Source organism: Cyclopterus lumpus, chromosome 8 (assembly GCF_009769545.1).
Source record: "Cyclopterus lumpus isolate fCycLum1 chromosome 8, fCycLum1.pri, whole genome shotgun sequence".
Taxonomy (NCBI): Eukaryota; Metazoa; Chordata; class Actinopteri; order Perciformes; family Cyclopteridae; genus Cyclopterus; species Cyclopterus lumpus.
In genome coordinates this window covers 1-19,160 of record NC_046973.1, presented here as the reverse complement: position 1 = coordinate 19,160, position 19,160 = coordinate 1, and the positions used below count along the sequence as shown (strand labels likewise).

General features: G+C 41.8%; 1 protein-coding gene across 1 annotated transcript in view; it reads right to left on the bottom strand.

The window, feature by feature from the left end:
• Positions 1 to 17,486, bottom strand: part of scn4ab (sodium channel, voltage-gated, type IV, alpha, b) — a gene marked incomplete at its 5' end in the record, with an annotated part of 29,967 nt that extends 12,481 nt beyond the window's left edge. Inside the window, 14 exons of the mRNA XM_034538934.1 lie at positions 4,024 to 4,178; positions 4,833 to 4,941; positions 6,118 to 6,362; positions 6,591 to 6,789; positions 9,677 to 10,033; positions 10,144 to 10,245; positions 10,488 to 10,559; positions 12,479 to 12,717; positions 15,232 to 15,340; positions 15,410 to 15,610; positions 16,019 to 16,160; positions 16,230 to 16,293; positions 17,022 to 17,294; positions 17,387 to 17,486. Of these exons, the coding sequence (XP_034394825.1) occupies positions 4,024 to 4,178; positions 4,833 to 4,941; positions 6,118 to 6,362; positions 6,591 to 6,789; positions 9,677 to 10,033; positions 10,144 to 10,245; positions 10,488 to 10,559; positions 12,479 to 12,717; positions 15,232 to 15,340; positions 15,410 to 15,610; positions 16,019 to 16,160; positions 16,230 to 16,293; positions 17,022 to 17,294; positions 17,387 to 17,486 (2,367 nt within the window). The remainder of the gene's footprint in view (positions 1 to 4,023; positions 4,179 to 4,832; positions 4,942 to 6,117; positions 6,363 to 6,590; positions 6,790 to 9,676; positions 10,034 to 10,143; positions 10,246 to 10,487; positions 10,560 to 12,478; positions 12,718 to 15,231; positions 15,341 to 15,409; positions 15,611 to 16,018; positions 16,161 to 16,229; positions 16,294 to 17,021; positions 17,295 to 17,386) is intronic.
• Between the last annotated feature and the right edge of the window lie 1,674 nt (positions 17,487 to 19,160).

The window sequence follows — 19,160 nt, the reverse complement described above, 5'->3', positions numbered from 1 at the left end:
AAATGCTGTTGAGAAAGTTAAAAAACAGGATTTGTGAACATAAGTGTGAATTTAATAATCATGATGATAAAGCATTAGTGTCCATGCACTGTAACAGTCAGAACCATTGCGATGATCAGCTGATCGCGATGATCAGCTGGTCGCTCTGCAGCCGATGTCAGAGAAATCAGAGAAAAAACATTGATTCCAGAGGAGCTAAGGAGGAAAGCAAAGGAGGTTTAGGGAGTACAAGAGTGTAGCATACTGTGTTTTACCGAGTCGTGGCTACAAAACGTGACTAAACAGACTCAAATGTGACGATCCCCACGTGAGGAAGGAGGGACGAGGTTTGTGAATATCTCTGGACAGGAGTGTGTCTGCAGCCCGGAACAGATCCACTGGATGTAATCCTTACGATCATCACCATTTGCTCCAAACTGGACACCCTGGAGGAGGTGACGGAGGACAGCACAGCTAAAGAGCCCTAAGCAGCAGACTTATTCAACCTGGTGTGCAGAGGAGCGATGCAGGAGATCTGTCTACTGGTTCAGACTTCACAACTCGGTTCACTTCTGATCAAACTCAGAATCTACACCAGTAGCGTAAAGAAACCAAAACAACAACAAATAAGATTGGTATCGGCCAATATGGATCATCGGTGTTTGTGGCAAAATGCTAAATGAGGGAGGCATCTATAGTTCTGTAATATTGGGTGAGTTCTATTATTGTTTCCTAAGTCATGATTATTCATCATGATGTCACTGTTAATTAAGGCTTAATTAAGGTTAATAATGGTTATTAAGGCTTAATACAGCTTAATAGGGGTTATTGAGGGGTAACCAGGGTTATTAAGGGTTAATAAGGGGTAATGAGGGTTAATGAGATATATTAAGGCTTTATACGGCTTAAAAAGGATTAATATATATTTCTTTTATTTAATACTCATGAGTCCATATAGCAACACTCACAATACGAGGACACAAGTTAATAACAGGCAATACGGGTTATTAAGGGTTAGTGAGGGGTAATAAGGATTGTTGAGTTGTAGTGGATTTTATATACACTTGCATATGTAAATGAGAGTCTGTTTTAAATGAATACATACAGATAAGATAATTAATGAGGTGAACTTTTCCCAACACTGTTTGTCATATAGCATATTGATTAGTTGGTAAACTGAAGCCATGTTCATTTTAATACCAAGTTTATTTGTATACAGTAGACTAACTTTTTACAGCAGTGAGGAGGACGTTGATGAGGTCCAGGAAGAAAGCATTTAGACCTGAAAGGATTCAGGGAAAAACACCCCAAAAAAATGTGGGTTGGGGGGTGGTAATTATGGGGAATACACCTTTTTTATTCAACGTTCATGTTTTTGTTGTTCGATGAAAGAATAAAGGTCTACTCACAAAATATCAAAAAAGTCAAAAATGGCATTTTTAAAAGTTGTATTACAAATGTTTGCATGCATGTCTGCTTATGACAAGGTAAATACAGTTAAATTACCCCAAAATTTCCAGTTTATTCCCGTTAATTCCCGTTTATTCCTGTTTATTCCCATTAATTCCCGTGGAAAGTTTCCAACTTTGAATATTCCCGGAATTTTGCAACCCTGTGTATGCGTCACTTTCAGTTCGCCAACTACGAACGATATTCCTGGATGACAGCATCGGAGACGAGTTGCCAACTGTATTGCTGGGAATGCCTTTTATTTGCGACTGAGCGTCTTGGTGTTTACTGCCACTGTGGAGCGGACATTCTCAGCCTTAAAACGCATCAAAACTTACTCCAGAAACGCAACTGGGGAGGCTCGGCTGTCCCCACTGTTGGTGGAGCTCCGGCGCACCGACACATTATACAACCGCGTCATCGAACTTTTTCTTCACAGAGAGGAGAATGGACTTTGTTTTTAAGTGAGCATCTGGTGAGTTCATTGCAGTAGCATTAATGTGTCTATGGTGTTGTTTTTATTATATAATTAATTAATATTGTTACTTCTGATGTTAATAATATTTGAATGCTTCGTTATTTTCAGTGTACAGTGTTTTAGTTCCCCCGTTTTGTTGATTTTTTTCGTCATGTTTTATTATAAATAAATGTGACTGGTTCTTTTAAGAATTTGTTCTTGTCCTTGTGTTAATTACGTAGATGTGACTATGCATTGTCCGTTAATGACGCAGCATGTCATCATGCGCGTATTTATGGATCTGCACTCTGCAGTGTATTTGTAGGTGTTGCGCTCCATGTAACATTTTATTTCACTTGTCAAATATGAGGTGTTTACACAAAACAAATAATAACCTGTAGCTGTGACGTCATAATGAGGTGATTAGGGTGTTCAGCTCTATTCGAGACGGCACAGAAGGCCTGGGTCCTGATGAGGGGTAATTTTCAATTCAATTGAGTTTATTCTGTGTCGCCCAAAATCCCAAATTTTGTCTCAGAGGGCTTTACAATCCGTACACATACCACATTCCTGTCCCAGGATCTCACATCGGATCAGGAAAAACTCCCCAGAAAAAAACCCTTTCACAGGGAAAAAAGGGAAGAAATCTTTAGGAGAGCAACAGAGGAGGATCCCTCTCCCCGGATGGACAGAAGCAATAGATGTCATGAGTACGGATGAACAGCGTTACAGAGTTACAACACATTCAATAATGCTGTGTCTGGAGCCAGGACCGGCTCCAGACACAGCCAGGTCCTGTGAGGCGAGAAGGCACAAAGACTCCGGGGAAGAAGTAGAGTTAGTAAGGTGCACTGGAGAGATGTAAATTCATCCATAAGGAGAGAGAAGAGGAGATAGGTGCTCAGTGTATCCTAAAACATCCCCCAGCAGCCGATTAGCCTATAGCAGCATATCAAGGGGCTGGACCAGGGCAAACCTGATTCAGCCCTAACTATAAGCACTATTAAAAAAGAAAGTTCACTTCATGAGGTGACTGTGTCTGCCTCCCGACTGAAAGTGGAAGCTGGTTCCATAAAAGAGGAGCTTGATAACTGAAGGCTCTGGCTCCCATCCTACTTTTTAGGACTCTAGGAACCACTAGTAGCCCCACATTTAGTGAGCGCAGCTCTCTAGTGGGGCAATATGGTACTACAAGCTCCTTAAGATATGATGGTGCATCACCAATCAAGGCTTTGTAGGTGAGGAGAAGAATTTGAAATGTGATTCTTGATTTTACAGGGAGCCAGTGCAGAGCAGCTAATACAGGAGTCATGTGATCTCTTTTCTTAGTTTTTGTGAGTACACGAGCTGCAGCATTCTGGATCAACTGGAGGGATTTAAGAGACTTATTAGAGCAGCCTGATAATAAGGAGTTGCAGTAATCTAGTCTGGAAGTAACAAACGCGTGAACCAGCTTTTCTGCATCTTTTTGAGACAAGATGTGCCTGATTTTTTAAATGTTACGTAGATGAAAAAATGCAGTTCTTGAGATTTACTTAACGTGGGAGTTAAAGGACAAGTCTCGGTCAAAGATAACTAGAGATTCTTTACAGTGGTGTTGGATGCCAGGGCAATGCCATCTACAGAAACCACATCACCAGATAATTGATCTGAGGTGTTCAGGGCCAGTAAAATAACTTCAGTTTTGTCTGAGTTTAACATCGGGAAGTTGCAGGTCATCCAGGTTTTTATGTCTTTAAGACATTCTTGAAGTTTAGTGCCGAAGTAAGGGTTAATCATGTTTAATGAGGATGATGAGGGGTAATGTGTGGTAATGTGGGTCAATACGGGTCAATAAGGGTCAATGAGGGTTAATGGGGGTTAATGAGGTAAAGATAATCTCACCTGGGTAACATGTGGCTGCCAGGTTAGTAATCAGCATCCCAGCTATGTTATATGCCTTGTGGTCAGTTCATGAGCCTGCTGCTGTCAGACTTGTTATCTCCGCATGTTAGTACTCACACTGCATGCAATCGTGAGAACCATTCAGATCAGACCTGCTCGGGCACGTGATCACATTAAACAGACATTATGGAATATTTTAAAACAAATATGACATGAAACCTATCATGTATAAATCAATAATATGTTACATTTACCAGAGCTCCACTGCTCAGCAGGATCATAAAAATGATGAAGGTCTCAAAGTAGTTGTGTTCTACGATGGAGAAACAGGTTCTCCTGATGTTGGACCAGACCTTCCCTCTGCTCTGGGATGTGTCTATGTCCAGGAATGGACAGCGTCTGTAATACTCTGGAATATATACAAATAACAAATGTTGTATTTGAATAGTTATATTAGAATGTATACATTTCACCTGCTGTCTTCTTCTTCTGTGACCCTGACGATTCATTCACACTACTGTACATTCATAGCACAAGCTATCTCTTAACACACTCCATCCAACACTTCTGCTCTGACACACTGACTGTTTAAAACACAATGTATGCAGTGTATCTGTGTTCAGAGACATTGAACACACAGATACAATCCATCCAACACTCAGATACTTCATCCCTCTCTTTTCTCTAACTAAAATGTACAACTATATTTATTTCCAAACATTTCAGTTAAACATAAATTTAGTTAGTTGGTCACCACCTGCTGAACTGGACCAGTGGAGCTGGAAATAGTAAACATTGTGATGATGGAGAGGTTTGTCCTACAGATGCTTCCGTACGGTGAGACGTAAACAGGAAGAAGATTAATTAAGTTGAAGCTCAGAGAAGCGCAGGCTATCCCTACAGTGTTGATAACAAAAGGTTACATAGTGGAAGGGAGCGGCTCAAAGTTTAGTATAAGTGATTGATCATTGATTGGTTCCTTTTCTTGTTGGAAGTTGTTTTACAAAATAAACAAAGGTGTAATTGTGTGTGTGTGTGTCTGTGTGTGTGTGTGTTTCCATACTGTCACTGAAGCAGTCCTCAGGTGTGTTTGCTTCGTGCTCTTCTTCTTCTCCGTCCTCGTGAGCTTCAGGAAGTTTCTGAACGGTGCTGCAGACTGACGACTCATCACACTGTACAAATACATCAAACAGCATGTCGTTGATAGTCATGTTCATATCTGATAAACAGTAGTTATGTTCACTCTCTGAACAGTAATGTTTTATCAAATTAATCAATTTTCCTGATCTGGTCAAAATTGTCCTGAATGCTGCAGATGAATAAATGTATTTTATTCTTGAGAACCATCCATAGACTTAAGAATGTAACCTTTTTTTCATTCTTATTAATACCTGGGAATTTGGCTCTCAGCAGCTGGCTCTAAACCACTCATTACTACACTATATAAAGGCCTTTCCTCTCAAAAGTCCTTGAGAAACTGGTCAATAAATAGTTCCCCCACACCTTGAGTCACAGGAGAAGAAAAGACTATTGTCTAAACGTTACTCTCCCAAAACAGAGAAATAATTGGTTTCCTGTACTGTAATAAAGCATATTTTATCCATGCAATGCATGACTTATTAAGATGAAATATCTCACAATTCTCACAACTTAATCTACGATGGACCTGCAAAGATCTTCTAAATAAACTGGACATCATCTGTCATCCTGCCATTAGTCCCTTTAAACACTAAAAACTGTAATTTGCATTCCTTAGTCAACTGCCTATCACTCCAGTTATTTATAAGATTATCATTGGCAAAACCCTCCGTATCGCCAACAATAACCCCAATTTATGTCTGGTCATACCTAAAGTCCGCTCCTACTGTGGTCGAGTCGATAAACATTCTCAGCACACTCATTCATTTCCTTGTTTCTTCAGAGGAAGTCAATATCTCTATTGTTGTAATACTGTATGTATTGTGATGTTTTATTGTTGTCTAATGTTGTTTTATTGCAATAGTTGTATTCATGTTCCAATATCTTGTATTAACTTCCCTTCTTTTGCTGCTTCTTGGCAAGGTCATCACTGTAAATAATAATTGGTTTTCAATTGACTTGCATAAAGGCAAAAAATAATAATAATAAATGTAATGCAAATTGATATTTGGGCTCTTCATCTGTCGGGTCTCCCACTAACTGAAGGTTACATCAATATCTGTTCAGTTTTATCTGAACTTGACGCACTAGAGTTTAATTTTAGGTGAAATGCCACAATAGAAGAGAATAAAATAGATTTGAATATAATAAAATAAAATATAATATAATAAAATAAAATATGCAATGAAAAAGAAGAGTATAATGTTCACATGGGAGTGCTTTTCTTCATCCTCATCCTCTTCTTCGTACTCTTCATCATCATTGTCATGCGTTTCAAAGTCGGACTCAGCCTCGGCGATCGGGACCGTCATACAGGGAATGATGTCATCGTTGTTTGTCAGGTTGCCATGGTTATAGTCGAGGTACTCGACCTCTGACACCGCCTGGCTTGAGGTCACAAAGGTCAATGCTAAGATTACCTTCGTAGTCCTATTGTCTTCCTCACTGTCGACCACTAATGATGAAATTCACAAACATGAAAAATCATTAAGTCAACCAAAATACATTCAGTCATGAATTTATGATTTAAAGAACTTCAACCATTTGAAATCATAGTGAATATTTAATTTGAATATAACAAACAAAACACCTGGAACACTGAATAAATACTAAACACAGATAAATAGATACTCAAGGAAATCAATAAATAACTTATTTGTTGTAGTTCCAGGTCTGCTCCTACCGGTGTGGTCTGGGTTAATGTGGTTCTTCTTTCCAGTGATAGTCCAGATTTGTTCCAGGATCCATTTCTTTGCCCAAGACACAGCCTGACTGATCCTGTTCATAGCGATCTGCAGATTGTTTTCTCCCTCATCTTCTGGAGCCGCAAGATTATCACCACTAAATGAGCTCAGCAACAAGGCCAGGAACAGATTCAGAACCTGAAATAAGACCAGGGACAGATTCAGAACATGAAACAAGACCAGGGACAGATACAGATTCTGAAACTAGACAGGGGACAAAATCAGGATGTGAAACAAGACCAGGAACAGATTAAGGACCTGCAACTAGACCAGTAACAGATTAAGAAACGGATTCAAGACCTAACAGATGACTAGATTTGGGAGGTTTGAGGGCAGGGCAAGATGTAGGACCTGTACTTTGATTTGTTTAGAACTGTCAGACCTGTTTTTCAGTTTATTTGTTCCCCATCAAGCTCATTCAAACTTGATTCTTAGGCAGCACTTGGCAGGCCGGGACATGTCAATCACTGATGAGGTTCTTGAAGCAGCTACTCCATCTTTGGAGGAAGGCAGTCAGTGAGCAAATTGCAGTTTGCCAAAGAGAAAAAGCTTAGTTAAGCTTCGATTAGCTTAGCTTAGTGGTGGACTTCCGCTGGGGTAAATGCTCTCCTCCGGAACCAGTGAACATTCAGGGAATGGACACTGAGATGGTAAAATCTTTGGTGTTAACCTGATCAATAAACTGGACTGATCACACTCATGAAAAAAAAAACTGATTCATCCTCGGTGTGTGAAGGAGTGGTACCACAAGTCCTTCCTTCTTACATCAAAGATTCAATTATCTGGTGATGTGGTTTCTGTAGATGGCATTGCCCTGGCATCCAACACCACTGTAAAGAATCTTGGCGTTATCTTTGATCGGGACTTGTCCTTTAACTCCCACGTTAAGAAAATCTCAAGGACTGCATTTTCATCTACGTAACATTTAAAAAATCAGACACATCTTGTCTCAGAAAGATGCAGAAAAAACTTGTTCACGCTGTGGCATCACAAGGGGACAGGTAGTGGAGAGGCGCTACAAAATGGCCACCAGTGCAAGAACTACATCTCCCAGCCTGCCTCACCGCTCACCCAGCTGCAGCTGCTTAAGGCACCTGATTGAGGCAGGGCTGGGAGACTTAAGAGAGAGCACCTGGGAAGGAGAAAACACACAAGCGGAAGGTGAACCCACAAGCACCTGTAAGAGGACGACAAGGAAGAGGACCTCGTAGCCTGGAGTCACCAGTGTGGAGTTTTGTTTGGTTAATTAACCACTTTCTCCTCCGGGATGTTTTGTGTTGTCTAACTGGACCCTTTTTTGATACTTTGTTGTTTTTGGACGTTACCTTACTGGTGGGATGGGAAATAAACCTTACTTTTTGTTAAATACCCTCGGACGTGCCTGTGTCCAGCTCTCTTTTTGCACTGCCCCAGGCTAGTCTGTCCTAGCGACAGCCCGTGACACTACAGGTGGTGGAGAATGCGAGCACTGGGGCCAAAGTGCGGATGATTGAGAGAGGAGATATTGACGACTTGTCCCAACTTTTTTCAGAACTTCAAACCCCAGGCCACCAATCCAAAATGGAGCCACTGATTCAGATGCTGTTGGAGAGCCAGAGGTCGCAGCAGGAAATCAGCGGTGCCCTGTTGGCACAGCAAATCAGGGCTAATGAACTGAAGGAGCAGGAGCTCCGGCAGAGGCCAGAGTCGAAGCCCAGGGCAGCTGATTTCATCCCTAAACTTGGCGTGACCGACGATGTGGAAGCTTACCTTCATGCCTTTGAAGCTACGGCGACTCGAGAAGGGTGGCCAAAGAGACAGTGGGTTGGACTTCTGGCGCCTTTCCTATCCGGTGAGGCCCTTAAAGCGTTTCGAGATGTAGAGGCTGATATTGCCCACGACTACGACCAGTTAAAGGGGGAGATTTTGAGTCGCCAGGGGCTCACTAAATTTAGCATGGCCCAACGTTTTCATAACTGGACTTTCCTAAGCGGAGAGACGCCCCGGTCCCAAAAGCACGAGTTGATAAGAGTGGCGAAAAGGTGGCTAGAACCAGACAAACACAGCCCGGCAGACATGGCTAGTCTGTCCTAGCGACAGCCCGTGACACTACAACGCGTTTGTTACTTCTAGACTGGATTACTGCAACAGTTGATCCAGAATGCTGCAGCTTGTGTACTCACACAAAATAAGAAAAGAGATTACATTACTCCTGTATTAGCTGCTCTGCACTGGCTCCCTGTAAAATCAAGAATCACATTTAAAATTCTTCTCCTCACCTACAAAGCCTTGATTGGTGATGCACCATCATATCTTAAGGAGCTTGTAGTACCATATTGCCCCACTAGAGAGCTGCTCACTAAATGCGGGGCTACTTGTAGGTTCATAGAGTCCTAAAAAGTAGGATGGGAGCAAGAGCCTTCAGTTATCAAGCTCCTCTTTTATGGAACCAGCTTCCACTTTCAGTCCGGGAGGCAGACACAGTCACCTCATTTAAGAGTAGACTTAAGACTTTCCTCTTTAACAGCACTTATAATTAGGGCTGGCTCAGGTTTGCTCTCCTGAAGGTTTCTTCACTTTGTTTTGGGAGTTTTTCCTGATCCGATGTGAGGTCCTGGGACAGGGATGTCGTATGTGTACAGATTGTAAAGCCCTCTGAGGAAAATGTGTGATTTTGGGTGATACAAAATAAACTGAATTGAATTGAATTGCTGCCTTCAGTCTGCACAACCAACGGAGCACCCAAAAGACCACAACACATGTCAATCACTTCAAACATTTCAACCTGTGCAATATAAATACACTGTGCAAAATAATTATATGTATTCTGTCTGTATATATAATATTCAGTTATTGTAGATGCTGTAGTGTTTTTACTGTTTATTATTTATATCACTTGTTTTGTAATTTTATTTTTTACTATGTCTCTCCTGCTGTAATGCTGTAAATTACCCCACAGCGGGACTGATAAAGGATTATCTTATTTTATCTTATCTTATCTTGTTCAGGCTCAGGTCAGAGTATCTTTGTGCATACAGAGACTCACCACCAGGTTTCCGATAACGAGGACCATCATGAAAACAATCAAACACATGGTCTGACCCGAGACCTCCATGCAGTCCCACATGGTCTCAATCCACTCTCCACACAGGACCCTGAAGATGATGAGGAAGGCGTGGAAGAAGTCGTACATGTGCCAGCGGGGAAGTTCGCAGTCAAGTGCGATGCGACAGACGCAGTCTTTGTAGTTCTTCCCAAAAACCTGCATGCCGACGACAGCAAAGATGAAGACGATGATGGCCAGGACCAGAGTCAGGTTCCCCAGAGCACCCACCGAGTTCCCAATGATCTTTATCAACATGTTGAGAGTTGGCCACGACTTCGCCAGCTTAAACACTCGCATCTGGACATGAGTCAGGCAGGAAAACAGGTGAGAAGACAGACAGGTAGACGGACAGGTAGACAGTAATCTAATCGATTTAAAAATTGAATAAGTAATGAATTCACACTGACCAATCGGAAGGAGCGCAGCACAGATAGGCCCTGAACGTTAGCCAATCCCAGCTCTACCAGACTCATGGTGACGATGATGCTGTCAAAGATGTTCCAGCCCACCTGCAGCCATGGCAACAGAATAATCACACACATGTTACCATGGAAGCAGCTGTCAGTAAAAAAATTGTGTATTGTGTCTTTTTAAAAACTTTTTCTTGACCTCGATTTAAAATGTTATGAGGAGAAAAAACTTAGGAAAAGAAAAAGATCAAAACCACTTCGGTGCTTTTGCTCATTTCACTCTCTTTTCCAAACATAAACACTATTTGACTGCAGGCCAGTAAACAAACAGGGGGTCTGACCTGGAAGTAGTAGTACGGGTCCATGGCCAGAAGTTTGAGGACCATCTCTGCTGTGAAGATCCCTGTGAAAACCTGAGGGGGATCAGAGGTCAGCAGAAAAAGCTTAACCCCAAGGCTATTGAATGAATGGGGGTTGGTCCACCTTTGGTGGGCTCAGCCTGACAGTATGGAGTCAGATCAGTCTCAATAATTGCAAATGCACAGAGAGACTCGCAAATGCAAACACAAAAATTCACAAATGTGCACAGAACAATTCACAAATATATTTGATTTACAAATGCACACAAAAGGATTTTCAAACGACGGAAGATGTAGAGACTTTCTGCTGTCCTGATGTCAATGGGGAGCTCGTTCCACCAATGAGGAGCCAGCACAGCAAACAGTCGTGACTTTGTAGAGTGTTTAGCTCGTAGTGACGGAGCTACAAGCCGATTGGCAGAAGCCGAGGGAAGTGAATGAGCTGGGGTGTACGGTTTTACCATGTCCTGGATGTAGATGCACGCAGAACGATTCACAAATACCTTCCAATGCACACATAAATAAATTAAGATTTATATAAATGTAAAAGAAAAACCACAAATACATTTCTGCATTTCTATGTGGATTCTTCTATTTGTTTGTGGATTTGTATGTATTTATTTGTCAATCGCACTGCATTTGTTTGTGGATTGCTCCACATGTGTGTGTGGGTTTTATGAGACTCCCCTGCCGTGGCTGGATTCGCAAATGCGTTTTTTTCAACATAGACCTATCTGTAGCCAATCAGATGTCGCCCTCATTTTCAACCAATCACATGAGCGTCATTCGCTTCATTCACGCCTAAGAGGGGCGTGGCTTATCTCCGTGGCTTTACGCCGTGGAAACAGTTAGCAGCAGCTAGATTCACCAACAGCACAACGTCAGTGATGACGGGCGGAGTGTCTCAAAGCTGATTGGCTTCCGCAACTCAGCGTCGGGCGAATTTTTCGCTTCGCTCTATTCGTGTCAATCACGCCAAGATTCTTTACAAGATTTACAAGATCAAACCGAAGTTTCAATGACTTACAACAAACCCTAACCCTTCCTTGTTGACATGACTTACAACAAGGGGGGGGGGGGGTTACACATGTGGAGCGATCCACAAACAAATGCAGTGCGATTGACAAATTAATACATACAAATCCACAAACAAAATTGAAAAATCCACATAGAAATTCAGAAATATATTTGTGATTTTTCTTTTACATTTATATAAATCGTAATTCATTTATGTGCATTGGAATGTATTTGTGAATTGTTCTGCATGTATTTGTGAGTCTAATTTATTTGTAAATCCTTCTGTTTGCATTTGTAAATCGAATATATCTTTGAATTGTTCTGTGCCCATTTGTGAATCTTTGTGTTTGCATTTGTGAGTCTCTCTGTGTGCATTTGCAATTATTTAGACTGATCTGAGCCCATATGACAAGCTTTTGAGTGAGAACGGATGGCGGCCAATATACAAAAGATTATCATAAAAAAGAAAGCTTTTTTTTAAAAGATCTTTTCAATATTTTTTTAGACCTGTAATTTTCTGAACTAGGAAGCTATGACAAAATACCACTCCTGATGTCTATAATGTTCTATCTTAGTGACTGCCTAACAATTGGAAAAAGGTTCTGTCTTTGACTTGTGGTTGTCTGAAACTGTTGAAAAGAGACACAAAAATAATTTAAAAAATATTTAAACATCACCTCATAATCTCAAAATAAGCCTGATTGTACAAACATTACTCATCAGATATTAGACTGATACCATTATGTGATGGGAAACATATCTTTACTGAGAGGATCAAGGACACTGCAACATGTTGACAATCTTATTGACTATATGCCACAATGAACAACAGAACTTTCTTTGTATTTTATAATACAGTATATTACATCATGGTGTTTTATAAAACATGGTTTGGGAATGAAGACCACGCCCCATAAAGAAACCGACTCTCTGACTGACTTTTCTTCACCACTAACCAGATTTCCAATGCTCAGAAGCTCCTCAAACTCCTCTGTCATTGGATAATGCTCCATGGCCATGAAGACGGTGTTGAGGACAATACAGATAGTAATTCCGAGGTCAACGAAAGGGTCCATGACAATGGTGTAGAGATACTGTTTGAGCCACCGCCAGCAGCCACAACAGTTCCATTTCAGGAAAATGTCGGCAAAGACGTACCAACATGGAGGACACGGCCTCTGGTCGTCTGCAAAGTCTGAAACATACAGCAGGTTAGAGAGAGGATTCAAATAGAAAGTTGTTTTTGAGATGAAACTAAGTCTGCAGGACGGCGCTGTTGATCGTTAGTTGTAATAACGCTCAGCAACATGAACGTTTTGCTCCTCAGTCTGTTAAGAGAACATTACATCATCTATCCTCCTTTCGGCATCTCGACTCATGTATCTGTTTTTTCTCCTTTCCTGTAAACGCCCGTTCCAATAATTCAATTCAATTCAGTTTATTTTATATAGCCCAATATCACAAATTACAAATTTGCTTCAGATGGCTTTACAATCTGTACACATACGACATCCCTGACCTTTGACCTCACATCGGATCAGGAAAGACTCCCAAATAATAGAAAAAAATCTTTCACAGGGAAAATAGGGACGAAACCTTCAGGAGAGCAATAGAGGAGGATCCCTCTCCCGGGATAGACAGAGGCAATAGATGTCATGTGTACAGAATGAACAGCATTATAGAGTTACAACACACTCAATGAATATGACAGAAATGTATGAATAATTAGTAGTAGGCATGGACGTCCACAATCCATGAAACAGAAGGAGGTAGAGAGGAGGAGGGGGTGGGGGGGCATCATCAAGGCCATGGCAGGAGGCCGACCCACCAGGCAGGAGGCATCAGACACAGCCAGGTCCAATGGACCCTATGAGACGTGAAGTCACGAAGACTCCGGGGACGAAGTACAGTTAGTAATGTGCAATGGAGAGATGTAAATTCATCCATAAGTAGAGAGGGAAGAGGAGATAGGTGCTCAGGGTATCCTAAAACATCCCCCAGCAGCCTATAAGCCTATAACAGCATATCAAGGGGCTGGACCAGGACAAACCTGATTCAGCCCTAACTATAAGCACTATTAAAGAGGAAAGTCTTAAGTCTATTCTTAAATGAGGTGACTGTGTCTGCCTCCCGGACTGAAAGTGGAAGCTGGTTCCATAAAAGAGGAGCTGGATAACTGAAGGCTCTGGCTCCCATCCTACTTTTTAGGACTCTAGGAACCACGAGTAGCCCCGCATTTAGTGAGCGCATCTCTCTAGTGGGGCAATATGGTACTACAAGCTCCTTAAGATATGATGGTGCATCGCCAATCAAGGCTTTGTAGGTGAGGAGAAGAATTTTAAATGTGATTCTTGATTTTACAGGGAGCCAGTGCCGAGCAGCTAATACAGGAGTAATGTAATCTCTTTTCTTAGTTGTTGTTAGTACACAAGCTGCAGCATTCTGGATCAACTGGAAGGCAGCCTGATAATAAGGAATTGCAGTAATATAGAAGTAACACACACGTGAACCAGTTTTTCTGCATCTTTTAGAAACAAGATGTGCCTGATTAATAACTGATTGATACATTTGGCGTCTTGATCGTTGGTAATTCTCATGTTGCTCTCATGTGTTCAGGAACACAGTGTGGTGGAGTGTTAGGGTCCCTAGGGTTAGGGTCTGTTGTGTCTCTCTTCATGGTGTTCTCTTTTAGTTTTCTTAGAGGACTGGTCAGGGGCGACCGTGGCTCAGGTAGAGCTGGTCGTAGCCCAATTAGAAAATTGATGTTTCAAACCCCGGCTCCTCTAGTCAATGTATCCTTGAGCAAAACACAACCCCAAAAAGGTTGTGCCATCAGTGTGTGAATGCTTCGTTAAAGCCCTGATGAGCAGGTGGCACATTACATGGTAGCTCCTCCCATCAGTCTATGAATGTGTATGAATGATGACATTTAAAAGTAGACTAAAGACTTTCCTCTTTGATAGCGCTTATAGTTAGGGCTGGCTCATGTTTGCCCTGGTCCAACCCCTAGATATGCTGGGGGACATTTTAGGATACACTGAGCTCCTCTCTCCTCTTCTCTGTCTCCTTCTGGACAATTTCATGTCTTTTTAATGGACATTACTAACTCTACTTCTTCGCCGGAGTCTTTGTGCTTTCTCGCCTCACAGGTTTTCATGGATCGTGGTTGTGTCAGGAGCTTGCCATGGCCCTGGTGATGTCCCTTTTCTCTATCTACTTCTATTTACATGGATTGTGGTTATCTGGATTGTGGTTATCTGGATTGTGGTCTTGCCTGACACCTCCTGCTATTATCATTATTACTATTAGTTGCATAGTTTTTAGCATTGCCAATACCATTACTGCTTCTATTATTAGTATTATTCTATGACATCCACTGTTGCTGCTATTTTGGATATCAGTAACGTGTTCATTATGCCTACTATTCAATTCAATTTCAATTCAGTTTATTTTATATATCCCAATATCACCTGCCTCAGAGGGCTTTACAATCTGTACACATACGACATCCCTGTCCCAGGACCTCACATCAGATCAGGAAAATCTCCCAAGAAATAGAAAAAAGGAGGAGGTAGAGAGGAGGGGGGGGAATCAGCAGGGGCCATGGCGCATCAGCAGGACCATGTTTGTATGATCTGGTGTCATTAGTTTGTTTGTTAATAAGGTTTCATGTACGTTTATCTGTCTGTGTGTGCATGTATGTGTGTACCTTCCATGGCAGTGTGTTCTTGGTCGTGACCCTTTGTTTCTACAGATGAATTCTTCTTCTGTGGTGCTCCATCTGGGTCCTCTAAGAGCTGAGCCCTGCTGGCCGCCTGCTGGAATAACAAGAAGGATAAGTGTTGAGCTGTGGGTCTTCACAGTCAGCTTGTTTCATCACATCATACCTCCTCCTCTCTCTTCTTTAGCATCTCCAGGATCTGAGCGTACTCTTCCTCCTTCTGTTTAGCCTCGGCCATGGTGGCCTCGTTCTGCTCGGCGTACGCCATGGCAACCACGGCTAGGATGAGGTTAATAAGGTAGAACGAGCCAAGGAAGATAACAACCACGAAGAAGATCATGTAGGTTTTACCAGCTGCTCGTAGTGTCTGCAGTCAGACAGATGGGTGAGAGACAGACAGGTAAAATAGAGACAGGTGAAAGACAGACAGGTTATATACATACAGGTAACATACAGACAGATGAAAGACAGACTGGTGATATACATACAGGTGAGAGACAGACAGGTGAAAAACAGACAGCTGTAATAAATCAAACGTTCTAAGAGGAAACCTGCTGAAAATGACCTGTTCATGTTCTCTGCTCTGATTGGTTGTCTGTCCTGTCAATCTTTAAACTGTCTACACTCAGTTAGAGAGAAAATGTATTCCCACAATGTTCACTCTTGAAGAAAAAAAAAGATCATCTACCCGCTGAAACCAATAAATCCTTAAAAAATCAGTCACAGTCAAAGACCAGTAAGGACCAGTTAGTACTGGGACCAGTCCGTTACTGACCAGCTGGAACAGGTTCTCCCAGAAGTCCTGGGTCATCAGTCTGAACAGAGACAGGTACGCCCAACCAAATGAGTCGTAGCTTGTGTATCCGTAGTTTGGGTTTCTCCCCGCTTTCAGACAAACGTAACCCTCCGGACATACCCTGAAATAATAATCATCATCATCATCATCATCGTCATCATTGTCATCATCATCATCATCATCAACGTACCCAGCATCAGAGCTGTTTCCACACAGCAGAGCATCAAGTTGACCGGGCTGGTAGTAGTAGTTTTCTATCAGACAGACAGACAGATATACAGAAGCATCAGTGATAAGTTCTCGTTCCCTTAATATGTGAAGCACAAACATCTAGTGACCTCTGGTGTTGGTGTCCCACAAATAGGATGATGAAGTCGAACGGAACTAAATGAGGTCGTCACACCGTCATAACAATATATAATGAAGACAACATCTCCTGGTCTCTCTGGAGGCTGGTTCATTACTCAACTGAAGCTGGTCTGTACCCTACTGAAGTAAAGCTGGTCCGTACAATACTTATGTAAAGCTGGTCTGTACCTTACTGAAGTAAAGCTGGTCTGTACCCTAATGAGGTAAAGCTGGTCCGTACAATACTGAAGTAAAGCTAGTCCGTACAATACTTAAGTAAAGCTGGTTTGTACCCTAATGAAGTAAAGCTGGTTCGTACCTTACTGAAGTAAAGCTGGTTTGTACCCTAATGAAGTAAAGCTGGTCCGTGCAATACTGAAGTAAAGATTGTCTGTACCTTACTGAAGTAAAGCTGGTCTGTACAATACTGAAGTAAAGCTGTCTATACACGACCAAAGTAAAAGTGGTCCATACAATACTGAAGTCTGAAGTATAGCTGCACACCTTTACAGGAGTAGTACTAGTATTTGCACCTTGGAGAGGTATTGTAATATTAGTGGTAGTAGTATTTTTAGCATGGAGAGGTATTTGATGAGGTATCATAGTATTAGTGATAGTAGTACCTGTATCATACCTGGGTTGTTGATGTACTCTGAGTAGTCAAAGTTGCTGCTTCCTGTGTTGTTGCTTTGGGTTTCAGATCCATGGTTACCAGTACTGAGGTGGGTGTCAGAGGTGTGGTTGCCAAGCAACAGCGGTGGTACCAGAACACATTTCTGGCGCAGGTTTCCCATAAAGAGCTGCAGACCAATCAGAGCGAAGACGCTCAGGCAGAACACGGTCAGAATCATCACATCAGCCAGCTTCTTTACTGATTGGATGAGCGCTCCGACAATCGTCTTTAGGCCTGACAGGGGTGGGGGGGGGGGGGGGGGGCGGCATTAAAGACTAACCGTTCAATCGGAATTTTAAACTACCAAAACAGATACACACACTGACCAGGGATGACTGTGATGGTCTTCAGAGCTCTAAGTACTCTGAACGTTCTCAACACAGAAAGATTTCCCAAATCTACAAACTCTGTCAGGTATCTGAAACACAGAGAGACATCATAATTATCATTATCATCATCATCACCATCATCATGGAGAAAAATCACAATAGCAACTAGACAACAAAAGTTGATGTTAACTGTTTTAAATAGAATAAGTTAATTTTTTAATAAAGTATTAATCTCTGCACATCAAGGGTGTAACTTTCATGTAAATATAATGCTATTGTAGAATAAGGCTGACTTCCTGTTGCAAATAGACATACACAGTATAAGAAGGCTCTCCGTAATGCCAGAGCAGCCTATTACTCATCAGTAATAGAGAAAAATAAGAACAACCCCAGGGTTCTCTTTAGCACTGTAGCCAGGCTGACAGAGAGTCACAGCTCTGTGGAGCCGTGTATTCCTATAGACCTCAGTAGTAAGGACTTCATGAACTTCTTCAATGAAAAGATTTGAACAGCGAGTAGTCGCAAATCAGTTGTGTGACTTTCTACATCATAATAGTTTATTTGAGGAGTTTCAGTCAGGATTTAGAAAAAAACCACAGCACAGTGACAGCACTGGTGAAAATTACCTTGTAATCTCTCCATCTCTGTACTTGTTTTGTTAGAACTTCGACATCATTGATCATGACATCCTATTACAGAGACCAGATCAGTCGATTGGCATTTCAGGTACCGCACTAAGTTGGTTTAAATCCTATTTATCAGATCGGTCTCAATTTGTATTTGTAATCGATGAAGCCTCGATGACCACCGATGTTAATCACGGAGTTCCACAAGGTTCTGTGCTTGGACCAATTTTATTTACCTTGTATATGCTTCCTTTGGGCAATATATCAGGAAACACTCCATAAACTTTCATTGGTATGCAGATGATACTCAATTATATCTATCCATCAAACCAGAGGTGTCCAACCAGCTCGCTAAACTTCAAGCATGTCTTAAAGACATAAAAACAACGATAACCTGCAACTTCCTGATGTTAAACTCAGAAAAAACTGAAGTTACTCGGCCCAGAACACCTCAGACATCAATTATCTGGTGTTGTGGTTTCTGTAGATGGCATTGCCCTGGCATCCAACACCACTGTAAAGAATCTCGGCGTTATCTTTGATCAGGACTTGTCCTTTAACTCCCACGTGAAGCAAATCTCAAGGATTGCATTTTTCAATGCGTTTGTTACTTCCAGACTAGATTACTGCAACTCCTTATTATCAGGCTGTTCTAATAGGTCTCCAGTTAATCCAGAATGCTGGAGCTTGTGTACTCACAAAAACTAAGAAAAGAGATCACATTACTCCTGTATTAGCTGGCTCCTTATAAAATCAAGAATCACATTTAAAATTAGGATGGGAGCCAGAGCCGTCAGTTATCAAACTCTTCTTTTTGGAACCAGTTTCCACTTTTAGTCTGGGAGACAGACACAGTCACCTCATGTAGACTTAAGACTTTCCTCTTTAATAGTGCTTATAGTTAGGGCTGAATCAGGTTTGCCCTGGTCGAGCCTCTAGATATGCTGCTATAGGTTATAGGCTGCTGGGGGATGTTTTAGGATACACTGAGCACCTATCTCCTCTTCCTTCTCTACTTATGGATGAATTTACATCTCTCCATTGCACTTTACTAAATCTGCTTCCTCCCCGGAGTCTTTGTGACTTCACATCTCATAGGGTCCATTGGAACTGGCGGCGTCTGATGCCTGGTGAGCCAGCCTCCC